The sequence below is a fragment of the Phaseolus vulgaris genome, chromosome 11, assembly GCF_051622355.1.
Source record: "Phaseolus vulgaris cultivar YP4 chromosome 11, ASM5162235v1, whole genome shotgun sequence".
Taxonomy (NCBI): Eukaryota; Viridiplantae; Streptophyta; class Magnoliopsida; order Fabales; family Fabaceae; genus Phaseolus; species Phaseolus vulgaris.
Window position 1 is genome coordinate 34,227,317 of NC_143508.1, and position 21,971 is coordinate 34,249,287.

General features: G+C 31.7%; 1 protein-coding gene and 1 pseudogene across 1 annotated transcript; both read left to right on the forward strand.

The window, feature by feature from the left end:
- The first annotated feature begins 11,028 nt into the window (after positions 1-11,028).
- LOC137839151 (uncharacterized) lies at positions 11,029-13,734 on the forward strand (annotated as a pseudogene).
- Positions 13,735-14,948: 1,214 nt separating this feature from the next.
- LOC137839145 (uncharacterized) lies at positions 14,949-16,652 on the forward strand. The gene is made up of 5 exons (XM_068648272.2): positions 14,949-15,355; positions 15,436-15,562; positions 15,635-15,913; positions 15,994-16,098; positions 16,170-16,652. The coding sequence occupies exons 1-5, from the start codon at positions 14,949-14,951 to the stop codon at positions 16,644-16,646; spliced, it is 1,395 nt and encodes a 464-aa protein (XP_068504373.1). The 3' UTR covers positions 16,647-16,652.
- The last annotated feature ends 5,319 nt before the right edge of the window (positions 16,653-21,971 follow it).

A 21,971-nucleotide genomic window follows, 5' to 3' on the forward strand; every position in this document is an offset into this window, starting at 1 on the left:
AATCCAGTTGTCGACCAATTGGCCGCAATAGCGACGACAACTCCAACAACGATGAGGCGACTATGAATAGTAGGTTCACCAGAAAAAATTGAACACTAACCTTGTGCTCTAGATATTATATTAAAATAAAAATAATAAAAAAATAAGATAAATCTCCACATAATATTGAACACATGGGATGTTTATATATATAAAAAAAAAAAAATCCAGAAAATATGGGTTAAGCCCATTACATTACATAGATAAAAAAATATATAATAATATCAAATATATCTCATAGTATCTTATACATAACGCATAATAAATTAAAGAATTAAAAAAATAAACCTCAATCTAGTTCTCACTTATCATAAACTTACAATTTTTTTTCTGTTTTTAACATTACTTTTATCCATCAATTCTAGATTTTCCAAGTTTTCACTTAATTCAATAATATATAATTTAACAATAATTTTGCAATGAGATGATTTTTTTTAAGCAGTCCGCGGGTCAACCAAATCTACTAAGGGTTTAACTCGTGTGGACAGAGTTGTAGGTGCATTATATCCAATTTTTAGATCAATTGTAAAAGGATTTTCATTTATAACTCAAATTCGTGATAACCTGGATTAATTGCACTTGTTTAATCTGAACTCGAAAAGAAAAGAAAAGAAAAGAAATCCTGTTATACCATTTTCAATTCGATCATAATGAACAAATGAAAAAATAAAAAAGACATTGGAAAAATGTATATTTAGTGTTTGGTAGTGAAGGTATGTTTTGAATATAAGGATTATTATATGTGTGCATATATATATTTGGTTTGAGAGAATACTGATAAGATGAGAATGAGTGAAAGATATGAAGAGAGTTGGTGATCGTTTTGAGAAAGGTGTACATATGTTAAGTAAAGGGTTCACATGCTGCAATGTTAAAAGCAAGGGGTAGGCCACACGTGTATGAATGCCCCCATGTGCCATTTCACCCTAATGTTTATTAGTGTTGACATTGATAATTATGTGGTGAAAGGGCCATTCCTCTAACTATGACCAGAATCCCTGATTAGATTACATCTTTGAAAAGGAAAATACAAAGCCATTTGACCTAAATTAGAACAATTTCTTCTCAAGTCATGTTAGTAGGGACCCCACAATGTGGTGGCCTCAACTCAATCCTCCATGTCATGAATTTAATTCCATCACCCTCTAATTAATCGCTTCTCTTCTGTGAATCCACAACTACTCTAATAAAAGCAAAAAGTTGTCTCACATTTGAATGACTTATACTAGTGACCCATAATTTGGGTACCATTTAGGCTTCTAGCCTTCTCCTGACCGACCATTATTCTACAATATGATGTAATATATATATATATATATATATATATATATATATATATATGTGTGTGTGTGTGTGTGAAAGGAAAGAGGGATAACCATGCATTTTACTTTGTTTTACTTGATTTTTTTAATTGTTCTATGCCATAATAATCGAAATATATATAAATATTAATATTGCTGAATTTCAAAATTATATATTATGGTATAGTTGTTAGAATTGACAAAATTTTTAGTATGACTAAAATTGAACTCGATATCTTTAATGAAAATTTAAGTTTTTTAAAAAAAAATTGTCAAGAAACACTACTAGAAATTTATTAAATAAAAATTAATTTTAAAGAAAAAATAATTAATTATTATATTTTCTATATTAGATACTATTTTATAGACTACAAAATTATTAATATATAAATTAGTTTCTAAATTTATAAATTAATTTTAAATTAGTATCTTATTCATTAATTAGTATTTAATTAGTTATCAATGTTTTTAGTTATTAATTTTAAAATTTAAATCAGTTAGTAATTAAAACATTTCTAGACGATTAAATATCAATTTATAAAATTAATTTATAAATTTTATTAATAATAAAAAATATTTAGATATCAATAATTTTTTAATCTCTAAATTAATGTTTAATTTAGTCAATATAATGACTAATTTTTTTTCCTAAACTTAGTTTATATATTTATTTTTTTTTAGAAAATACTCCTAAAAAGTTTAAGAAAATCTCATTAAAAACAAAATATTAATAAAAACGTGTAGATACTTCGTATTAATAGAATTATTTTTTATAAAAGCTTTTATGTTAGTCAGACATCTCAGCTAGTCAAACATTTCAAGTAACAACAATCATCTGTCATCACATGAAAAAATTATTATTAAAAAAAAATATGGGAGGACTAGACCAAAACTCATATGTTAACAAAAACTATACATAGGTAGACTATACATATTCATAAAGAATTATAATAATAGATTAGATGAAAGCCTATTATAACAATGAAATGATTATTTATGAATAAATTTTAAATTAGTCAACTTATCAGGACACGCATTCCTTTCACACAAAATATGAATAACTTTAAACCTCATTTTCCCACAATAATAAAGACAAGTATTAATAGCATTATTTTCTAAAACAAACTAGTTTTGTAGCTATTTTATAAAATAAATAATATATTTTAAAATCAAATGTAATATAAGTTAAATTCAATAAATAGAAAGTTTATATTTATTTAGAAGATAATATTACTTGCAAGGAAATATTATCTATTTCATAATTTTTTTTTCTTCAAAATAGATAGGTCAAATAGAATTGAGAGGGCGGAAATGGAATTGAATAAAAGGCTAAAATGTTAGCAATGAGATGTTGTTTGCTTACAAGATGACAAAGGTCTACTATGTAGGCGACATTTGGTGGGCATGCCCCATCATTGGTTGTCTGGTTCATAGCAAATTAAAGGACCCCTGTAATGGAAACAAATTAATTAATTTTGCTACCTAGTGCTGCACTGTTCATGTCAACATAGTTTGTTATGATCACCAGAAAAAAAAAATGGTCTTTTATATGAAAGAATATTGTTTAGGTTTTCTAGCTAAACAGTGAATTGAAATTGTATAATCATGTACGAGATAGAACTCATGAGATGCTTACATCATGTATCAAAATTCAGTCCTTGTTCAAACATTCAATGCAAGGTCATTGAATGGGAAATGCATGACCAAAGTCAGCCTTAAATTTGTCGAACTAATTAAAGTCATTAATGTTACTTATTAACAATGTGGAATATATGAGATCAATCATCATTTAAACTCTAACTTGCCGATAAAAAAAAATTTAAACTCTAACTATATATTGGATGAGTTAATATATACTCATAAGTTCGATAAAATTAAAAAATTAGTTAAAATTTTAAAAAATTACAACTCAATCTAAACATAAATATAAAAAATCCAAATGTTAGTGATAACTGATTATGATTATTAAAGTTCGGTTAACTAATTATAACGTGAAATAAAAGATATTTTTTTAAAAAGGTTAAAAAAATGTAAAGTTCTTTTTAAATAATTTAGTTTATGTTAGAGTTATTTTAGCCAACTTCAGTTTTATGCTAATTATTTTTATTTTTTTAATAAATAAATATTTATATTAGTGTCAAATTAGTATCGATGTGTTAATTAGTATTGGTTTCATCAACACTAATAGAATCGTTTTAGTCAAGTAAAAATATTTATGTTAGTGTTAAGCTAATGTTATTATAATAAATAACGTTAATGTTGGTCTAGTTAACGTTATTCTTAATTTTTTTAGTATTTTTTTTTAAGTTAGTTTTGGTTAAGCTGATACTAATCTTATTTGTCTTATTATTTATTTAAGTTATTTGTCTTATTATTTATTTAAGTTAGTATCGATTAGGATGACACTAATATGATTTAACTTTAATATTTATTTAAGTTTGGGTCAGCCTTTAAGACAACAAATATATTATGAATCTTTTTAGCTTTGTGAGAATGAATACGACCAACATATTATTTTTAATCCAAAAGCTAAAATTTAAAGATTACAAACTTCCTAACTCACAATTTTTCTCCCACTATATAAATTACCTCACACTCATCTCTTTCACACATTCATCTCTTTCACACATTCATCTCTTTCACACACACTCATCTCCTTCATTCACACTTATCATCTCTTTCAAGCATAGACATCTCCTTCCTGCACACTCATTTCCTTCACGCGCACTCATCTCTTTCATCCGCACTCATTTCCTTCATCAACATTATTCTCTTCTTCTCCTTCATTTACATTTATCTCTATCATCCACATTCATTTCCTTCATCTACACTCATCTCCTTCATCAACTAAATTTTTCTATTTCTGTTTGTATTTTATTTTGTGGAAGATGGAGGTGTTGTACAATTGTTGTCGTTGGTATCAACCAAATAAATGCAAATTAAATTAATATTCAAAATAGATTTTATTTAGAATCAACTTAGCCAATGCTAAATTAAATAAATTTTTAAAATGAAAAAAAATATTAGTCTTTAATTAATCAACACTAAACTGCTTTAATTAAAAATTAATTTAAAATTTAGTGATGAATTGCATCATCATAGCCAATTACTAGTTAGAGTTGACCTTCAAAAGTCAATGCTAATCAATTAGCATCTATAGAATTCGCGTTCGCTACACGAGTTGTACAAATATGACATTATTGACTAATTAGTGTTGGTTTTCACTTGTTGGTATCAGCTTTTGGTTGACGTTAAATAACTATGTTTTGTAGTGTATGTCTAGCTCTCCTTTATAGATCGTAAATAATTTCATTAATCAATATATTGTTAGAATATATGGCCTTAAACGAGAGGGGGTGAATTGTTTAAGAGGGATTTTCGCAAACTTTGAAGGTATAATGAAAATCAATGCCGAATTACAGAGAAAAGAATCAAGGAAACAAATACCCAAAACTGTTTGAAGATGATATCAGAAAAACAATCGGTTGTTTTGTCGAAACAATCGGTTGTTTTTATCAGTAGTTTATATAAACAACTTAAAAACAGAATTTAAAGACTTAAGGGTAAGAGATAAGCACGCAAACAATTTATATTGGTTCACTCTTACACCAAGAGCTACATCCAGTCCCCAGAAACCACTGGGTATTCCATTATGCAATCAAAACCAGATTACACACATAACACACTGAAGTAGTGACCTTGAACCCCTCAAGAAACACACTACTTTTGGAAAAACTGTTTTTGATAAACTCTTTATGTTACTCCAAGATTAGGAGCATAAAACCACCTTTATATAGACCCACCAAGTGGTAAAAAACATTTAATAAAGGATCCAAGTTAGTTAGGATCATTTAAAACATATTAAAACCGCTTAACAGAATTCTCTTAAGGTTTGCAGGAAAACAATCGGTTGTTTTGTCGAAACAATCGATTGTTTTGGTTTGACAGCAAAGTCAACCAAGTTTTTCAAAAACAGCTAAGGTAAAACAACCTGTTGAATTTTTGACAGCTTTTTAGAAAACATATCTTTTCAAAAGGTTAAAGATTCAAATGAACTTGGATCAACTTAAGTAGTGAATTAACAAGTTTTAAACAACTAGACAACACACACACACCCAGCAGCAAGGTCTTCAAGCTTTCCTTTTGGATTTGGAGACATCAAAGCATCTTGTTCAACAATCTTCCCCTATTTGATGAAGACAAATCCCTGATTTGTTTGTGTTGTTGTTTTTGAACTTGAAAGGTCCTGCAAAACAGAATTTGTGCATATACAAAGCAAGTATACCAGCAGGATACCAAGGCACACAAAACCAGTTTTCTGCATAAGCCTTTAAGCAGAAAAAACTAGTCAAATAACCATAAAAACCAGTGCCAAAATGAGACTTGTGTGCAGCAGAACTATGGTGAATGAGACCATGGCAACAACAGAATTTAAACCATGATAAAACCAGATAACACCATAGTGTAGCAGCAGCAACACAACACATAAAACCACATCATTCTCCCCCTATTTGTCTTCTCAAATAGAATGAAAGAAGGGATACAAACAACAAAATTTCCAGCATTGAAAACCAGCATATAGCAGCAACATGATCAACCAGAAAACCTGTGTGTTGTAGCAGCACCATTGCAGCAACAAATATTTCATACCATATCAAATTTGCAGCAAAGATCTATGGCGTGTCAGAGCTATGACAGCAGCAGAATCAAAGTACCATAGACCCTAGAAATTTCAGCAAGGAGACCACAATTTCTCCCCCAATCTTTTCTTCATCTAGTAGCACCCAACAATGGAGTACTTCAAAAAGTTCATCTTCAAGTTGGTCAAATGATTGCTCAAGAGTTGGATTTTGTAGACACATTCTCTCTTCTGTTAAGAGAAAACCTTCTAGATATTCCAAAGAACATTCACAAATATTCATCAACCTCATGACCACCAATGTGGTTGCCATTCATAAAAAAGCTTTGAATTTCAAGGAAAACAAAGAATATATCTCTTTATGATCTAATTCAGAGGCACAAAGAATGCATATTTGACTCAAATGTTCCAGAGGTAAAACAATCGGTTGTTTCATGAAAACAATCGGTTGTTTTTCTGAGACAGCAAGAAAAAGTTATTTTTCAAAGCAAATCATCTTTCAAAGTGTTGGGAAATGCATAATGAAATACATTCATACATTTGCATTACCTCAAGCATGTTTAAAATCTCATTTGGTCTTATGAAGCCAAAAGCATAGGATGAACATATACAACTTACTTTACACAGGTCATGAATTTTGACTTGTCAAGAATTTGTGTAAGGTGTATACTCTTGAACCATAAGCATCACTTTGATTATTCTTCATCATAGCACTTGTACTTGAAGGGTCCTGTAACACAAAATTGATGCATATACAAAGCAAGTATAGCAACAAGATAACAAGACACACACAAACCAGTTTTCTGCATATACAACATTAGCAGAAAAACCAGAAAAATTGAAGTACTCAAGTGCTTTCAAGTGCAGAGAAGCAACAACATAATGCATCAGATTTAAAGCTAACTATACAACCGAATCAAGCATACACTTCTCCCCTTATTTGATCTACAAATAGAAAATGAGAAGGGTTGTAGAAAGCAGAAATCAGAATGATAATAGAGTAGTCCAGCAGTACAAACAATTTTGACATTTCAAGAATAGAACATGTCATAGAGCTTTCAAGAAAACAAGTGGATATAACTTTTATTATCAAATTCTGAGGCACACTCAATGTATATTTGTCCAAAAGCAAGATTTGAAAAGGAGGAATGGTTTAATCATGCATAAACAAACTTGACAGCATTATACAGAGATGCCAGAGGAAAAACAATCGGTTGTTTCGAAAAAACAATCGGTTGTTTTACTGTGACAGCAAAAAGGACATTTTTCATAACCAGAAATTACCTTTTAAATTGATGAAAATGTAGTATGCAATTTGTTCATACCTTTGCATAGAGAACCCCAATACACTACAAGAAAATCGCTAGTTACATACAGTTTTTTACATACGGATCAAAATCCGTATATAAAATAGACATTACATACAGATTTTACATACGGATTTTTACATACGAATTCTGATCTGTATATAACTTCAACATTACATACGGATTTTTTGCATATGTATGTAGATCCGTATGTAATGTTAGTATTACATACGGATTTTTACATACGGATAATAATCCGTATGTAACGAATTCTTTTTAAAAAAAAAAATTACATACGGATAGAATCCGTATGTAACAATTTTTTACTTTTTTAAAAAACTTACATATGGATTAAATCCGTATGTAACGACTTTTTTTAAAAAAACTTACATACGGATACTATCTGTATGTAACTATTTTTTAAATTTTTAATTTTTTTTAATTTACATACGGATTAAATCCGTATGTAAGTTTTATTAAAAAAAAAATTATATATGGATATTTTCTGTATATATGTTATTTAAAATTTAATTAAAAATAGAAATTCTTACATACGAATGGAATTCATATGTAACAATTTTTTATTTTTTAAAAAAACTTACATACGGATTAAATCCGTATGTAACGACTTTTTTTTAAAAAAACTTAATTACGGATTAAATAATATCCGTATGTAACTATTTTTTAAATTTTTAATTTTTTTTAATTTACATACGGATTTGATCCGTATGTAAATTTTTTTTTTTAAAAAAAATTATACACAGATATTTTCCGTATATATGTTATTTAAAATTTAATTAAAAATAGAAATTCTTACATACGGATTTAATCCGAAAAAACAATAAAAAATATTGAAAATAGAAATAAAAATATAAGTGATCTTAACGTGTGTTATATCATAAATTAATTTAATTTTATATTTTATTTTGATTATTTAAAATTTAAATAATTAATTACTTAAAGTAATTAAATACTTATTTAAATTATAATAATAAATTATATTCAATTAAAAATAATCAGATAAAGAATTTTAAAAATAAATAACATAAAAAATTAAATGTGATTTATGTTATTTCATTAAAATTAGAAAACAAAACAATTGAGAAAAAAAATAATAAAAAATTAAGAATACGTTGAATTTGAGTTTGAACCCGGGTTTAGGGTTTAGGGTTCTCAGCCCACCTTCACTTCAATAAAATATTTTTTTTTTGACTATTTAAAGTTAATATATTGAATTACTTAAAGTAATTGAATATTTATTTAAATTATAATAATAAATTATATTCAATTAAAAATAATCAGATAAAGAATTTTAAAAATAAATAACATAAAAAATTAAATGTGATTTATGTTATTTCATTAAAATTAGAAAACAAAACAATTGAGAAAAAATAATAATAAAAAATTAAGAATATGTTGAATTTGAGTTTGAACCCGGGTTTAGGGTTTAGGGTTCTCAGCCCACCTTCACTTCAATAAAATATTATTTTTTTTTACTATTTAAAGTTAATATATTGAATTACTTAAAGTAATTGAATATTTATTTAAATTATATTAATAAATTATATTCAATTAAAAATAATTAGATAAAGAATTTTAAAAATAAATAACATAAAAAATTAAATGTGATTTATGTTATTTCATTAAAATTAGAAAACAAAATAATTGAGAAAAAAAAACAATAAAAAATTAAGAATATGTTGAAATTGAGTTTGAACCTCAACCACTTCACTACAGTTCTCCACTCAGCCCACCTTTACTTCAATAAAATATTTTTTTTTTACTATTTAAAGTTAATATATTGAATTACTTAAAGTAATTGAATATTAAATTATATTAATAAATTATATTCAATTAAAAATAATCAGATAAAGAATTTTAAAAATAAATAACATAAAAAATTAAATGTGATTTATGTTATTTCATTAAAATTAGAAAACAAAATAATTGAGAAAAAAAAATAAAAAATTAAGAATATGTTAAATTTGAGTTTGAACCCCAGCCACTTCATCACAGTTATCCACTCAGCCCACCTTCACTTCAATAAAATAATTTTTTTTTACTATTTAAAGTTAATATATTGAATTACTTAAAGTAATTGAATATTAAATTATATTAATAAATTATATTCAATTAAAAATAATCAGATAAAGAATTTTAAAAATAAATAACATAAAAAATTAAATGTGATTTATGTTATTTCATTAAAATTAGAAAACAAAATAATTGAGAAAAAAAAATAAAAAATTAAGAATATGTTAAATTTGAGTTTGAACCCCAGCCACTTCACCACAGTTATCCACTCAGCCCACCTTCACTTCAATAAAATATTTTTTTTTTACTATTTAAAGTAAATATATTGAATTACTTAAAGTAATTGAATATTTATTTAAATTATATTCAATTAAAAATAATCAGATAAAGAATTTTAAAAATAAATAACATAAAAAATTAAATGTGATTTATGTTATTTCATTAAAATTAGAAAACAAAATAATTGAGAGAAAAAAACAATAAAAAATTAAGAATATGTTGAATTTGAGTTTGAACCCCAGCCACTTCACTACAGTTCTCCACTCAGCCAACCTTCACTTCAATAAAATATTTTTTTGACTATTTAAAGTTAATATATTGAATTACTTAAAGTAATTGAATATTTATTTAAATTATATTCAATTAAAATAACTAAATAAACAATTTTAAAAATAAATTACATAAAAAATTAAATGTGATTTATATTATTTCATTAAAATTAAAAAACAAAATAATTAAAAAAATAAAAATAAAAATAAATGTTGAATTTTAATTGAAACCGGGCACCTTAACGTAATCTTCTAAGCCCAAGTTCACTTTACTTTCACTGGCCCATGTATTATTCATTAGCCCATGTATTCTTCAGCAGCTCACTCCACGCATCTTCATTCACTAAAACCTAAAGCACAGCAACTCCATTTCCAGAACGGCACCAGCGAACAACAACCTCAATTCCAGCGAACAGCAATCCCATTTCCAGCGAACAGCACCAGCGAACAGCAACCCTATCTGCCACACCGCACGCACGATCTCTTTCGGTTTCGCCACCACCGTGTGACCTCCGGCCACCACCGCTACAACCGTTCAGGTTTTGTTTAATATGTAACAAAAATTGTAGAAAAAAATAGAATCTACTTTTTTGTATGCTGCTCTCTTTGTTTGCAGGAAGTTGCTGGTTTTTTGGTTTATTTTGGCATACATGGTTTATGGTTTATTTTTGGGTTATTGAGCTGGGAATGTGCAGGGCTTTAGTTTGTCTCTGTAAAGTGATACATTATACATTGTATGAGCTGATGTATATTTTTATGTTTCTGTTATTGTGGTTTAATGAATTTTTGTATGAATTTATTAGCTATAAAACTTGATAATTTTAAAATAATGATAGCAGTGAACTTTTTTTTGATGGTTCACTTCCTCATTTGAGTCAATGTAGGCATAAGTGATAAATCCATAATTCAAAAAGTCAATACAATCCAATATCTTGCCATTGGGTAAATTCTCATTGCGATTTCTTATGTATAAAATTCTGTAATTTAATGCATGAAAAATATTTTTTTATTACTAATTATAATACCTAAAGAAGATTTAGGTAGAGTTTGTAACACAAACTCTTACATGTTCGTTTCTAACACGAACTCTTAAATGTTCGTTTATAGCACGATCTTTGAAAAAATCGTTGACTTTTTGTCAATTGCTTTATGAACAGAACATGGATCAGTTTCCATCAAATCGTGGATGGATGTATGATAGGTGTTATAGAGGAAGAGGTGCTTTGAAAGAGACTTTTATATTGGGAGTTGAAGAGTTTATAACCAAAGCTTGCCAACAAGAATGTTATCTGAATGATGGGGGAATACGATGTCCATGTACTAAGTGTGATTGTACAAGAATTTTGGAGGAAAGACTTGTGAAGGTTCATCTCTACAAACATGGTTTCAAATCTAATTATTGGATTTGGAGTGATCACGGTGAAGACATGGTAGAAGGTGACTTGGATAATAACGATAATTGCATGCCTTTGGAAATAATTGGAGGTGCACACCTTCAGTCACAAAATGACCAAGTTAGGTTGATGGAAGACATGGTGTATGATGCTTTTAGGCAACAAGAGTCATTCCGAGTACCAAATGTAGATAACATGGAAGAGCCTCCGAACGAAGAAACTCAAAGATTTTATGACCTTTTGTTGGATGCAAATGCGCCATTGTATAAAGGGTCATCTGACTCCAAATTATCAATGTGTGTCCGACTATTAGCTTGCAAATCCAATTGGAATATTCCAAACCAATGCTTAGAGTTTATTTCAAAAATGCTTTTAGATGCAACACCTACCAAAATAGGTTTGCCTAAAAGTTATTATGATGCAAAAAGGCTAGTGTCGAAATTGGGATTACAGGCTAAGAGGATTGATTGTTGTGTGGATGGTTGCATGCTCTTCTATGATAACGAATACGGTAAAAATGATGGAGCGTTGCTTCGATGCAAATTTTGTCACAAGTCAAGGTATCATCACCAGAACACCAGACCAAGTAACAAAAAACCAGTTCCTGTAAAAGCAATGTTCTATTTGCCAATAATTCCAAGGTTGCAAAGAATGTATGCTTCAACACAGACTGCGGGACAAATGACATGGCACTATGATAACAGAAGCAATAATGGTGTTTTGCGTCATCCATGTGATGGCGAGGCTTGGAAACACTTTGATACAATATATCCCGATTTTTCTGTGGAGGCACGCAATGTGCGATTAGGTTTATGCTCTGATGGTTTTAATCCATATGTGCAAGCATCAAATGCACCCTATTCATGTTGGCCAATAATTGTGACCCCGTATAATCTTCCTCCCGAAATGTGCATGTCTAAACCTTATATGTTTTTGAGTTGTCTCATACCAGGCCCATTCAATCCAAAGGCTGGTATTGATGTATTTTTGGAGCCCTTGATAGACGACTTGAAGAAATTGTGGAGTGGTGTCCCAACATACGATATTTCAAGGAAAGAGAACTTCATGATGAGGGCAATGTTAATGTGGACGATTAATGATTTTCCTGCATACGGTATGTTGTCTGGTTGGGGAACTCATGGTAAATTAGCATGCCCACATTGCATGGAGCATTCAAAGGCATTTAGATTACATCATGGGGGGAAAAATTCTTGGTTTGACTCGCATCGTAGATTTTTACCAAATGATCATGCATTTAGGAGGAACAAGAATGCGTTCAAGAAGGGGGAAGTTGACATGGATCCTCCACCACCTAAGTTCACACCTACACAAGTTTGGAATAGAGTAAAGGCTGATCCTAAAGTAACTGAGAGTGGTGTGCAAAGAATATATGGTTACGGGGAGTGGCATAACTGGACAAAAAGAAGCATCTTTTGGGATCTTCCATACTGGAAAGACAATATATTAAGACATAATCTTGATGTTATGCATATTGAAAAAAACTTCTTCGATAACATTTTTAATACTGTCATGAATGTGACTGGGAAGACAAAGGACAATGACAAAGCACGAATGGACTTAAGTTTGTATTGTAGGCGAAGAGACTTGGAACTGAAGTCACATCCTAATGGAAAGATGTTGAAGCCAAAAGCAAATTACACACTTGCAACAGAGGAAATTAAACATGTGTGTCAATGGTTAAAAGATCTTAGGATGCCTGATGGATATTCTTCAAATTTGGCTAGATGTGCTGATGTCAATAAGGGAAGGGTGCTTGGTATGAAAAGCCATGATTGTCATGTATTCATGGAATGCCTACTTCCCATAGCATTTAGTTCCTTACCAACTCATGTTCTAAATCCCATTATTGAGGTAAGTCATTTTTTCAAAGATTTGTGTTCTACAACACTAAATTAGGATGATCTTACTAGGATGGAACAAAACATTCCAATAATTCTTTGTAAGTTGGAAAGGATATTTCCCCCGGCATTTTTTGATTCTATGGAACATCTCCCTGTCCATCTAGCATATGAAGCCAAACTTGGTGGACCTGTCCATTATAGGTGGATGTACCCATATGAAAGGTAATAATAAGAGTAATTAGTCTTTATTTAATGTGAAATATAACTATCAATCATAACATATTTCTTTGATTATAGATTCATGGGATATGCTAAACGATCAGTGAAGAATAAGGCTAGGGTAGAAGGATCTATTTGTGCATCTTATTTGCATCGTGAGACAACTCACTTTTGTTCACATTATTTCAACAACTTCATGTTAAGACCACAACATTGTAGAAATGAAGTGGACATTGAAAGTGAAAGGCTTCCATCAATCTTATCTGTATTTGACCAACATGGACGTCATTCTGGGAGGAAGATCACTCGTTGGTTAACTGATGAAGAATTGAACTCAGCTCATGTTCATATTTTGATCAACTGTAATGAAGTTAAACCATACCTCGAGTAAGTCTCATGCAAGATATTCTTTTAAAACACTGTTATTGATTCATTAAGTTATCGGTAACCAAATGCATTGACACTTATATATTCACAGCTCTTTCTTACATTGTAATGAAATTTCCGAATCACATGCCTCGGCTCGTTTACATACAGATTTTCCTTTGTGGTTTAGGACACAAGTATGTATCAACAAATTCTCTAATTTACTTTTTTTTTACTTCTTTAACCATTTCATAAAAAATTAATGACATTGATATATTTATAGGTTCATAATGACCCTTTAAATGTGAATAATCAACACTTAAGAGATTTATCACTTGGTCCTTTAAGGTGTGTAAAAGAGTGGCACACCTTCTTTGTGAATGGGTACAAATTCCACACTCATGCATGGAGCGAGGGAAAGAAAACAATAAATAGTGGGGTCCATGTAAAGGGTCTTACAGAAGGAGGTGAGGATGATTTCTACGGTGTAATTCAACACATATATGAGGTGGAGTACAATTCTTCGACCTCAGATAACAAAGTTGTATTATTTTACTGTAATTGGTTTGATCCATCAACAAGAGGTACACGAGTGGACTCCAAATATGGTATTGTGGATATTCGAATGGATAGAAGATATGTGCCATTTGATCCTTTTATCATTGCACATAATGTTCGACAAGTTTATTATGTACCATATGCAGCATCACGCAGAGACAAACGTGGCTGGTGTGTTGCAATCAAAACGAAACCCAGAGGTCGTATAGATTCTGATGATGTAGAAGTTGAAGTGCCATATCAAGTTGATGAAATGTCACATGTTAATGAAGTGATTGAAGTTGAAAGGGTTTCAGGATTACAAGATTTAGAGGCTGAGCTTGAAGAAGTTGACATAAACAATGTATCATCATTTGAAGATCAGATAGATGAAGAAACAAATGAATGGGAAGAAGACAATGAAGAGGGAGAAAGTGAAGATGAATATGGAGATGACTTTGACATCTCTAGCTCTGAATAGACTTAGGAAGCCAATGTTAACAAATAATATCTATTGTACGAACTAGTATTGTATTGTTGTTGTTAACATACTGTTTATTACTCCAATTAATTTGAGCTTTATGTTTGCTGATGAAATTTTTACATGTTTATTTCAATTTTTTTATTAAACTATATTCAACATATTTTTCTCCATTAATAAACTTATATAACCTTCATTATCATTTCATGCCATATATATAGATGTCATCAGGAGGTTTTGATCAACCATCACCGAGTAACAACCAAAAAAAGGGGAAAAGAAATTATGTGATAAAATTGTTATCACGATTTAACAACCAAAATCCATCATCAAGTCAACCCAATACACTTATTCCTTCTTCAGTTCACGGATCTACCCCACCAGTACCAGATGCTACCCAATCCACCCCACCAGTACCAGATGCTACCCAATCCACCCCACCAGTACAAGATGCTATTGCATCAACACCATCTCCACGTGTTGGTTCTAATGCATCAACCCCACCAGATATTACACCATCCCCATATACAAATCTTGGAGGGACGCACTCAGCTTCTGCAGCGAATAACTTAGAGGACGAGGTCCTCTCAGCTAGTGATCGTCCTCTGATTCAGCCTATTGGGGGAGGGTAAGAATATAACAAAATTCAATTTATATAATTTATTATTATTGTCTTATAATTTTGACTAACTTTGTTTTGGTATTTAGGTTTTATCCATCAAAAATTGCATCAAAGGCCATCACTGCCACCATCAAGCAACAATTTGGTGAGCCATGGCCAACATGGGGGGCAATCCCAAAGGGTGAACGAGATATATTTTTTCAACGTTTTAAGGTACTTGTTTTTTATTCCTTTTAAATATTTTATATTTTACAATTTGGATTGATGATTCTTGTTGTTTTGCAGAGGAAGGTCACTTGGAGGGCTGAGGACGAGGAAAAAGTTAAGAAAAATTTCCATACAAAAGCTTCTCACACCCTTTCACAAATGTTTAAAGATGCTCGCCAAGAAGGTAAACGACCAGAATGGATTGGCAATAATGTTTGGAACAGCCTCCAAGAACACTGGAACATGGCTGTGTATCGATCCAAATGTGATACAGCTAAAAAGAATCGTTTTTCTGAAAAAGGTGGATGTCTGCACACTGGAGGATCTATTAGTGTTCATGAACACGCTATTCGTTTGGTATGATTTTCATATAAATTTTTTATATTAATCTATGATTAATTATTATCTTTTTAATTTATGAAATGTTTTCTTTATAGACAGAGGAGCTTGGCCGCTCGGTCCATGTTTATGAAGTGTTTCAACAAACACATATACGGAAGAGCACTGGAGATTTTGTTGATGATAGATCAAGGCGGACTCATGTTAGTTTTTTTAAACTTTTTTTTTCATCTACCTTAATTGGTATGATAACAATTATTTTTCATTTTAATAGGAAGATTTTGAAAGTAGATTGTCTCAAGCATTATCTGAGTCACAATCTACCTCAATATCTACTTCATTAGATCCTGTTGAGGAGGAAAGATTGAGAAGCCGTTGTTGGTTAGAAACTGTAGGTGGAAGGTACAAGGGACGAGTATATGGGATTGGACGTGTTGATCGTCAGGACGACTGTGTTGGTCGCTACATACAAGAAACACAATCATCTTCTAGTAATAACAAGGCTAATTCAGAAGAAATTGTTGAACTTAGGCAGCATATTGAACGCATGGATGCAAGGTTTCAAAACTTTCAAAATTTCATGATGCAATATCTACCACCTGAGGCAGCAGCTGCAGCACAACAGTTTTTTCAGCAACCAAATACCCCGCCACCAACTCAACCGAATCAGCAGTCAGATGAAGTCCAACAACATCATAATAATCATGATGAACAACAAAATTCACCCGGTGAAGATTATAATAATTATTAGCTTCTCTAGAACTTTGTTTTAATGAAATACATTTTAGATATTTAGATATTGGAAAATAGTAAGTATTGTATGTATGGATAACTTTGAATGTGATGAATATTTGTCTTCTGAAAACTGGAATGTACTGGAATGTTGATGGATGATATGCAGGTGTAGAATATGGGGTGCTTCCAAATACAAATAGTTGATGGTGTTGTGTACAATGTTACATACGGATAAATTCGTATGTAGGTCTGCTTGTTAATTACATACGGATTTTACATACGGATTTATCCGTATGTATTACATACGGATTTTACATACGGATTTATCCGTATGTAATTACATACGGATTTTACATACGGATTTATCCGTATGTATTACAAACGGATTTTACATACGGATTTATCCGTATGTATTACATACGGATTTTACATACGGATTTTACATACGGATTTATCCGTATGTTTTACATACGGATTTATCCGTATGTAATAACACACGGATTTACATACGGATTTTACATACGGATTTATCCGTATGTAATTACATACGGATTTTACATACGGATTTATCCGTATGTAATTACATACGAATCCAAAAATCCGTATGTAATAGTTACCTACGACAGTTTTACATACGGATTTTTTTCCGTATATAATCCGTATGTAAATGGGTTTTATATACGGATTTTGTGTGTTACATACGGATATTGGCTGTATGTAATTTGAGTTTTTCTTGTAGTGATAGATTCACCCAAAAAGAAGACTTTGAGATGTTCATATGATCACAAGGCACACTTACATAAAGTGAGAAATGAAAACACACATACTCCCTTTATTCTTGAAGTTTCTCTTTTAAGCACCCATTATGCATGTGCCAAGATGTCTTTTGACTTTCAAAGAACCTTGCAAGACATATACAATTGAAGGTGTAGTTACAAAGATTGACTTTACTCTTGTCGCTTTTCCCTTTGACAGTCATTCTTCAACTCCAAAAATGATTCTTGGCTGCCAAGGATACCTACAAGAATTAAGAAGCAAGATTTGGTCCCCTTATGAATTTGGGTCCTATGATGTTAGTAGGAGTCTTAGGAACCTTAGAAACCTTAGGAACCCATTTCAAAATACCTTTAGGAACATAAAACCTTCTTACTCTGCAGAATCTAATAGTGTGGCCCCTTTTCATGCAGTAATGACAAATTTCAACCAGTTGTTTCGATAAAACAATAGGTTGTTTTTCAAAGAAACTTGAAAAGGGTTTTGAAACATATTTGTTCTTGCTGTTTGGATTAAACCCCAACCCCGCCTTGCCAAAAACACATTTTTGAGAAGCAAGAACAATTTCAAGATTGGATTGGCCTTTGGAAAACTTGTCCATGGTTTTTAAAAGATAGTGAACCTTCTTTTGAAGAGATTCACAATTTTCACAAAAGCTAGAATCCCACTTGCAAGAAGAGTTTTTGTAGATCATTTCCAAACTTTCAAAATCTGTTTTTGAATGGTTCAACTCTTCTTCCAAAGTCTTGACTCGATTTTCCAACCAGTTGTTTAAACATTTCAACCGATTGTTCAAAAGGGTCAACCTATTAGCTTCTTCATGAGTCTCATTGAAGGCCTCAAGAAGTTGGCTATAATTTTCAACATTAATGGAAGAGCTTGAACTTACACTGCTTGTGTCACTTTCTTGTCTTGTCATTTGACATAAATTTGCTTCTTCTTCATCACTTGAAGAGGAGTTTGATGAGTCATCATTATAAGCTCTTCTTGATTTTCCTTTCTTCTCATGCTTCTTGAAGTTTTTCCTCCTGTTGAATGAGTCACTTTTGTTGTTTCTCTTCTTTAGGGACTTGCTGAATTTCTTAAACAACAACCTAAATGTTTCCTCTTCACTCCCATCACTTGAGTATTGACAATTTTTGTTCCCTGTAGCTTGACTTGATCCAGATTCTTCTTTTGTCATAAGACAAACCTCTTTTCTGGATTCTGAAGAGAAAGATTCAACAAAAGATTCTTCTTTGTCCATCAAGGCACTCCTTGGATTCTTGTGATACTCTTCAAGGGTATTCCACATTTCTTTGGCAGAACTACATTCTGAAACCTTGAGCAATTCATTAGAATCAAGTGCAGATACAATGATTTTCATAGCTACACAATCAAGATGTTCTCTTTCAGAAGAAACATTTTCAGATATAGGCATGAGATAGCTATTTGTAATAACATTCCAGATTTTTCTATCTATAGATTCAACAAAGAATTTCATTCTTATGCACCATAATTCATATTTCATACCACAGAACAAAGGTGGTTTGCTTAAACATGCACCTTCCCCAAAAGAAAACTTTTCAGCCATTTAAAAAAGATTTAGGATCAAAACTTGAATAACTTTCAAGAACCAAGCTCTGATACCAATTGTTAGAATATATGGCCTTAAACGAGAGGTGGGTGAATTGTTTAAGAGGGATTTTCGCAAACTTTGAAGGTATAATGAAAACCAACGCTGAATTACAGAGAAAAGAATCAAGGAAACAAATACCCAAAACTGTTTGAAGATGATATCAGAAAAACAATCGGTTGTTTTGTCGAAACAATCGGTTGTTTTTATCAGCAGTTTATATAAACAACTTAAAAACAGAATTTAAAGAGTTAAGGGTAAGAGATAAGCACGCAAACAATTTATACTGGTTCACTCTTACACCAAGAGCTACATCCAGTCCCCAGAAACCACTGGGTGTTCCACTATGCAATCAAAACCAGATTACACACATCACACACCAAAGTAGTGACCTTGAAGCCCTCAAGAAACACACTACCTTTGGCAAACCACACCAAGAGTGTTGATCTTGAAACCCTCAAGAACACACAACACTCATTGGCAACACAACTACAGAAATACAGTAATCAAGGAAGAAGGGAATAGAATACACCTGGGTATTACAAAGCTTAAAGTTCAAAATTACAACCCAATCCTATTCCACACACATAAGAATTATCCAAAGCTCTTTCAAATCTTGGAAAAACTATTTTTGATAAACTCTTTATGTTACTCCAAGATTAGGAGTGTAAAACCACCTTTATATAGACCCACCAAGTGGTCAAAAGCATTTAATAAAGGAGCCAAGTTAGTTAGGATCATTTAAAACATATTAAAACCGCTTAACAGAATTCTGTTAAGGTTTGCAGGAAAACAATCGATTGTTTTGTCGAAACAATCGATTGTTTTGGTTTGACAGCAAAGTCAACCAAGTTTTTCAAAAACAGCTTTTTAGAAAACACATCTTTTCAAAAGGTTAAAAATTCAAATGAACTTGGATCAACTTAAGTAGTGAATTAACAAGTTTCAAACAACTAGACAACACACACACACCCAGCAGCAAGGTCTTCAAGCTTTCCTTTTGAATTTGGAGACATCAAAGCATTTTGTTCAACATATATGATTACAAATATTTTTAGTGTCAATGACTTACAATGAGTACTCAAGTATTCTAGTTCTTACCCTTTATCCTCCATATGATAAAGAACACATGTATTCTTTTTTTGAAACTACTTCTAACTTTTTCAAGTAATCTTTAATTGTTATTTTTTTCCTACAATAAAATAGTTGTTTATAATATAGCAATGATAACTCTCTCATGATAAGATATACAAATTGTAAGAAAAATACTAAAAAGAATGACGATTTTATAAAGATTTCATCATTTAGTAAGGAGTTTCAATGATCTGGTACATAAACAACTTTGATATAGGTGCATGCACAATACATTGATATTTCACATCATATTGTTACTTAGTTAATGCATGAAAAACTTTTATTTATAAGTGTCTTGAATACGATCATCGTAACTAATGTGTTAATCTTCTATTGCATCTGAAAGTTACAACACAAGTTGATATGGGGTTGGACCAGGGAATGCTCTAGCGGTTTGCATCTATTTTTAACTGCGAGACGATGGCTGTCCCTTTTATATACTTGGGTATGCCAGTCGGTGGGATTCATAAAAGAGGGGATTTTTGGAATGGGGTGATTGAGAAGGTACATATTAGATTAAGCAGATGGAAGGGTAGATGTTTGACGATGGCTGGGAGGGTTTGTCTGATCAATTCCGTGCTATCCTCTATTCCGTTATTCTTTATGTCTTTATTCAAATTGCCCTCGGGGGTGGCTGGAAAGCTGATTCGGTTGCAAAGAAGCTTCCTTTGGGGATGGGGTGCAGAAGGAAGGAAAATGGCTTGGGCCTCCTGGAGTCATGTATGTATACCACGCAAGTTTGGGGGGTTGGGGGTAATTGATGTAAGGTTGTTCAACCTGGCTTTATTGGGGAAGTGGATTTGGAGGTTGGGGTCGACCGAGAGAGACCTTTGGAAGGAGATCCTCACATCTAAATATGGAGGGTGGAGAAGCTTGGGAGAGGAAGGAAAAGGTAGGAGGTGTTCTCTATGGTGGAAAGATTTGAAAGAGGTGTGGTTCTCGGAGGGTTGGGGGAGAAGTTTTGCAGACGGTTTCAAGTGGAGTATAGGGGAAGGGAAGGATATACTTTTCTGGGAAGATAGATGGCTGAACGGCGAGTCTCTGAAGAGTTCCTTTCCAAGGTTTTTTTCTATTAGCTCTTCCAAGAATGCTAAGGTGTCAAAGCTTGGCTATTGGTCGAATGGCGATTGGGTCTGGCAATTGTCTTGGAGAAGATCGTTTTTTGAGTGGGAGAAGTCGTTGGCGGAGCAGTTGCGTCAGCTTCTGCTAGAGGCTCGAGTTGTTTCGGGAGAGGTGGATGGTTGGATATGGAAGGGAGGGGTTTCCCAATCTTTTTCGATTAATTCTGCCTATAACCTTGTTAGAAAGGATAAAGAGACAATGTTTTCGCCAATTTTTTGTAAGCTGTGGAAGAGCAAGGCAATTCCCTCTGTAGCTCTCATGACTTGGAGGCTGTTGGAAAACAAGCTTGCTACCAGGGTAAATTTGAGTAGAAGAGGGGTTTTGGTGGATAGCTCGTTGTGTGGTTTGTGTGGGTTGGTGGAAGAGTCTTGTTGCCATTTGTTCTTCGATTGCAGTTTTGCTAGGCGGGTGTGGGGATTGTGTCATAGGTGGCTTGGGGTTTTAGTTGCGTCCCAAATCCAGCCAAAGTGTAATTTTGATCATTTTAGGTTGAGCTGTGCTTCAGAAACGGTTAATAATGTCTGGACCACAATTTGGGTTGGGGTAGTGAGTGAGTTATGGAAGCACAGGAATAACATTATTTTTAATAGAGGAGTGGGGGATGCTTCTGAAGTTTTTTCTTTGGTACAAGTAAAGGTATGGTTGTGGGTTTCTGTTAATTGTAGGTCAGCCTCGTTTTCCTTTTCTGGCTGGTGT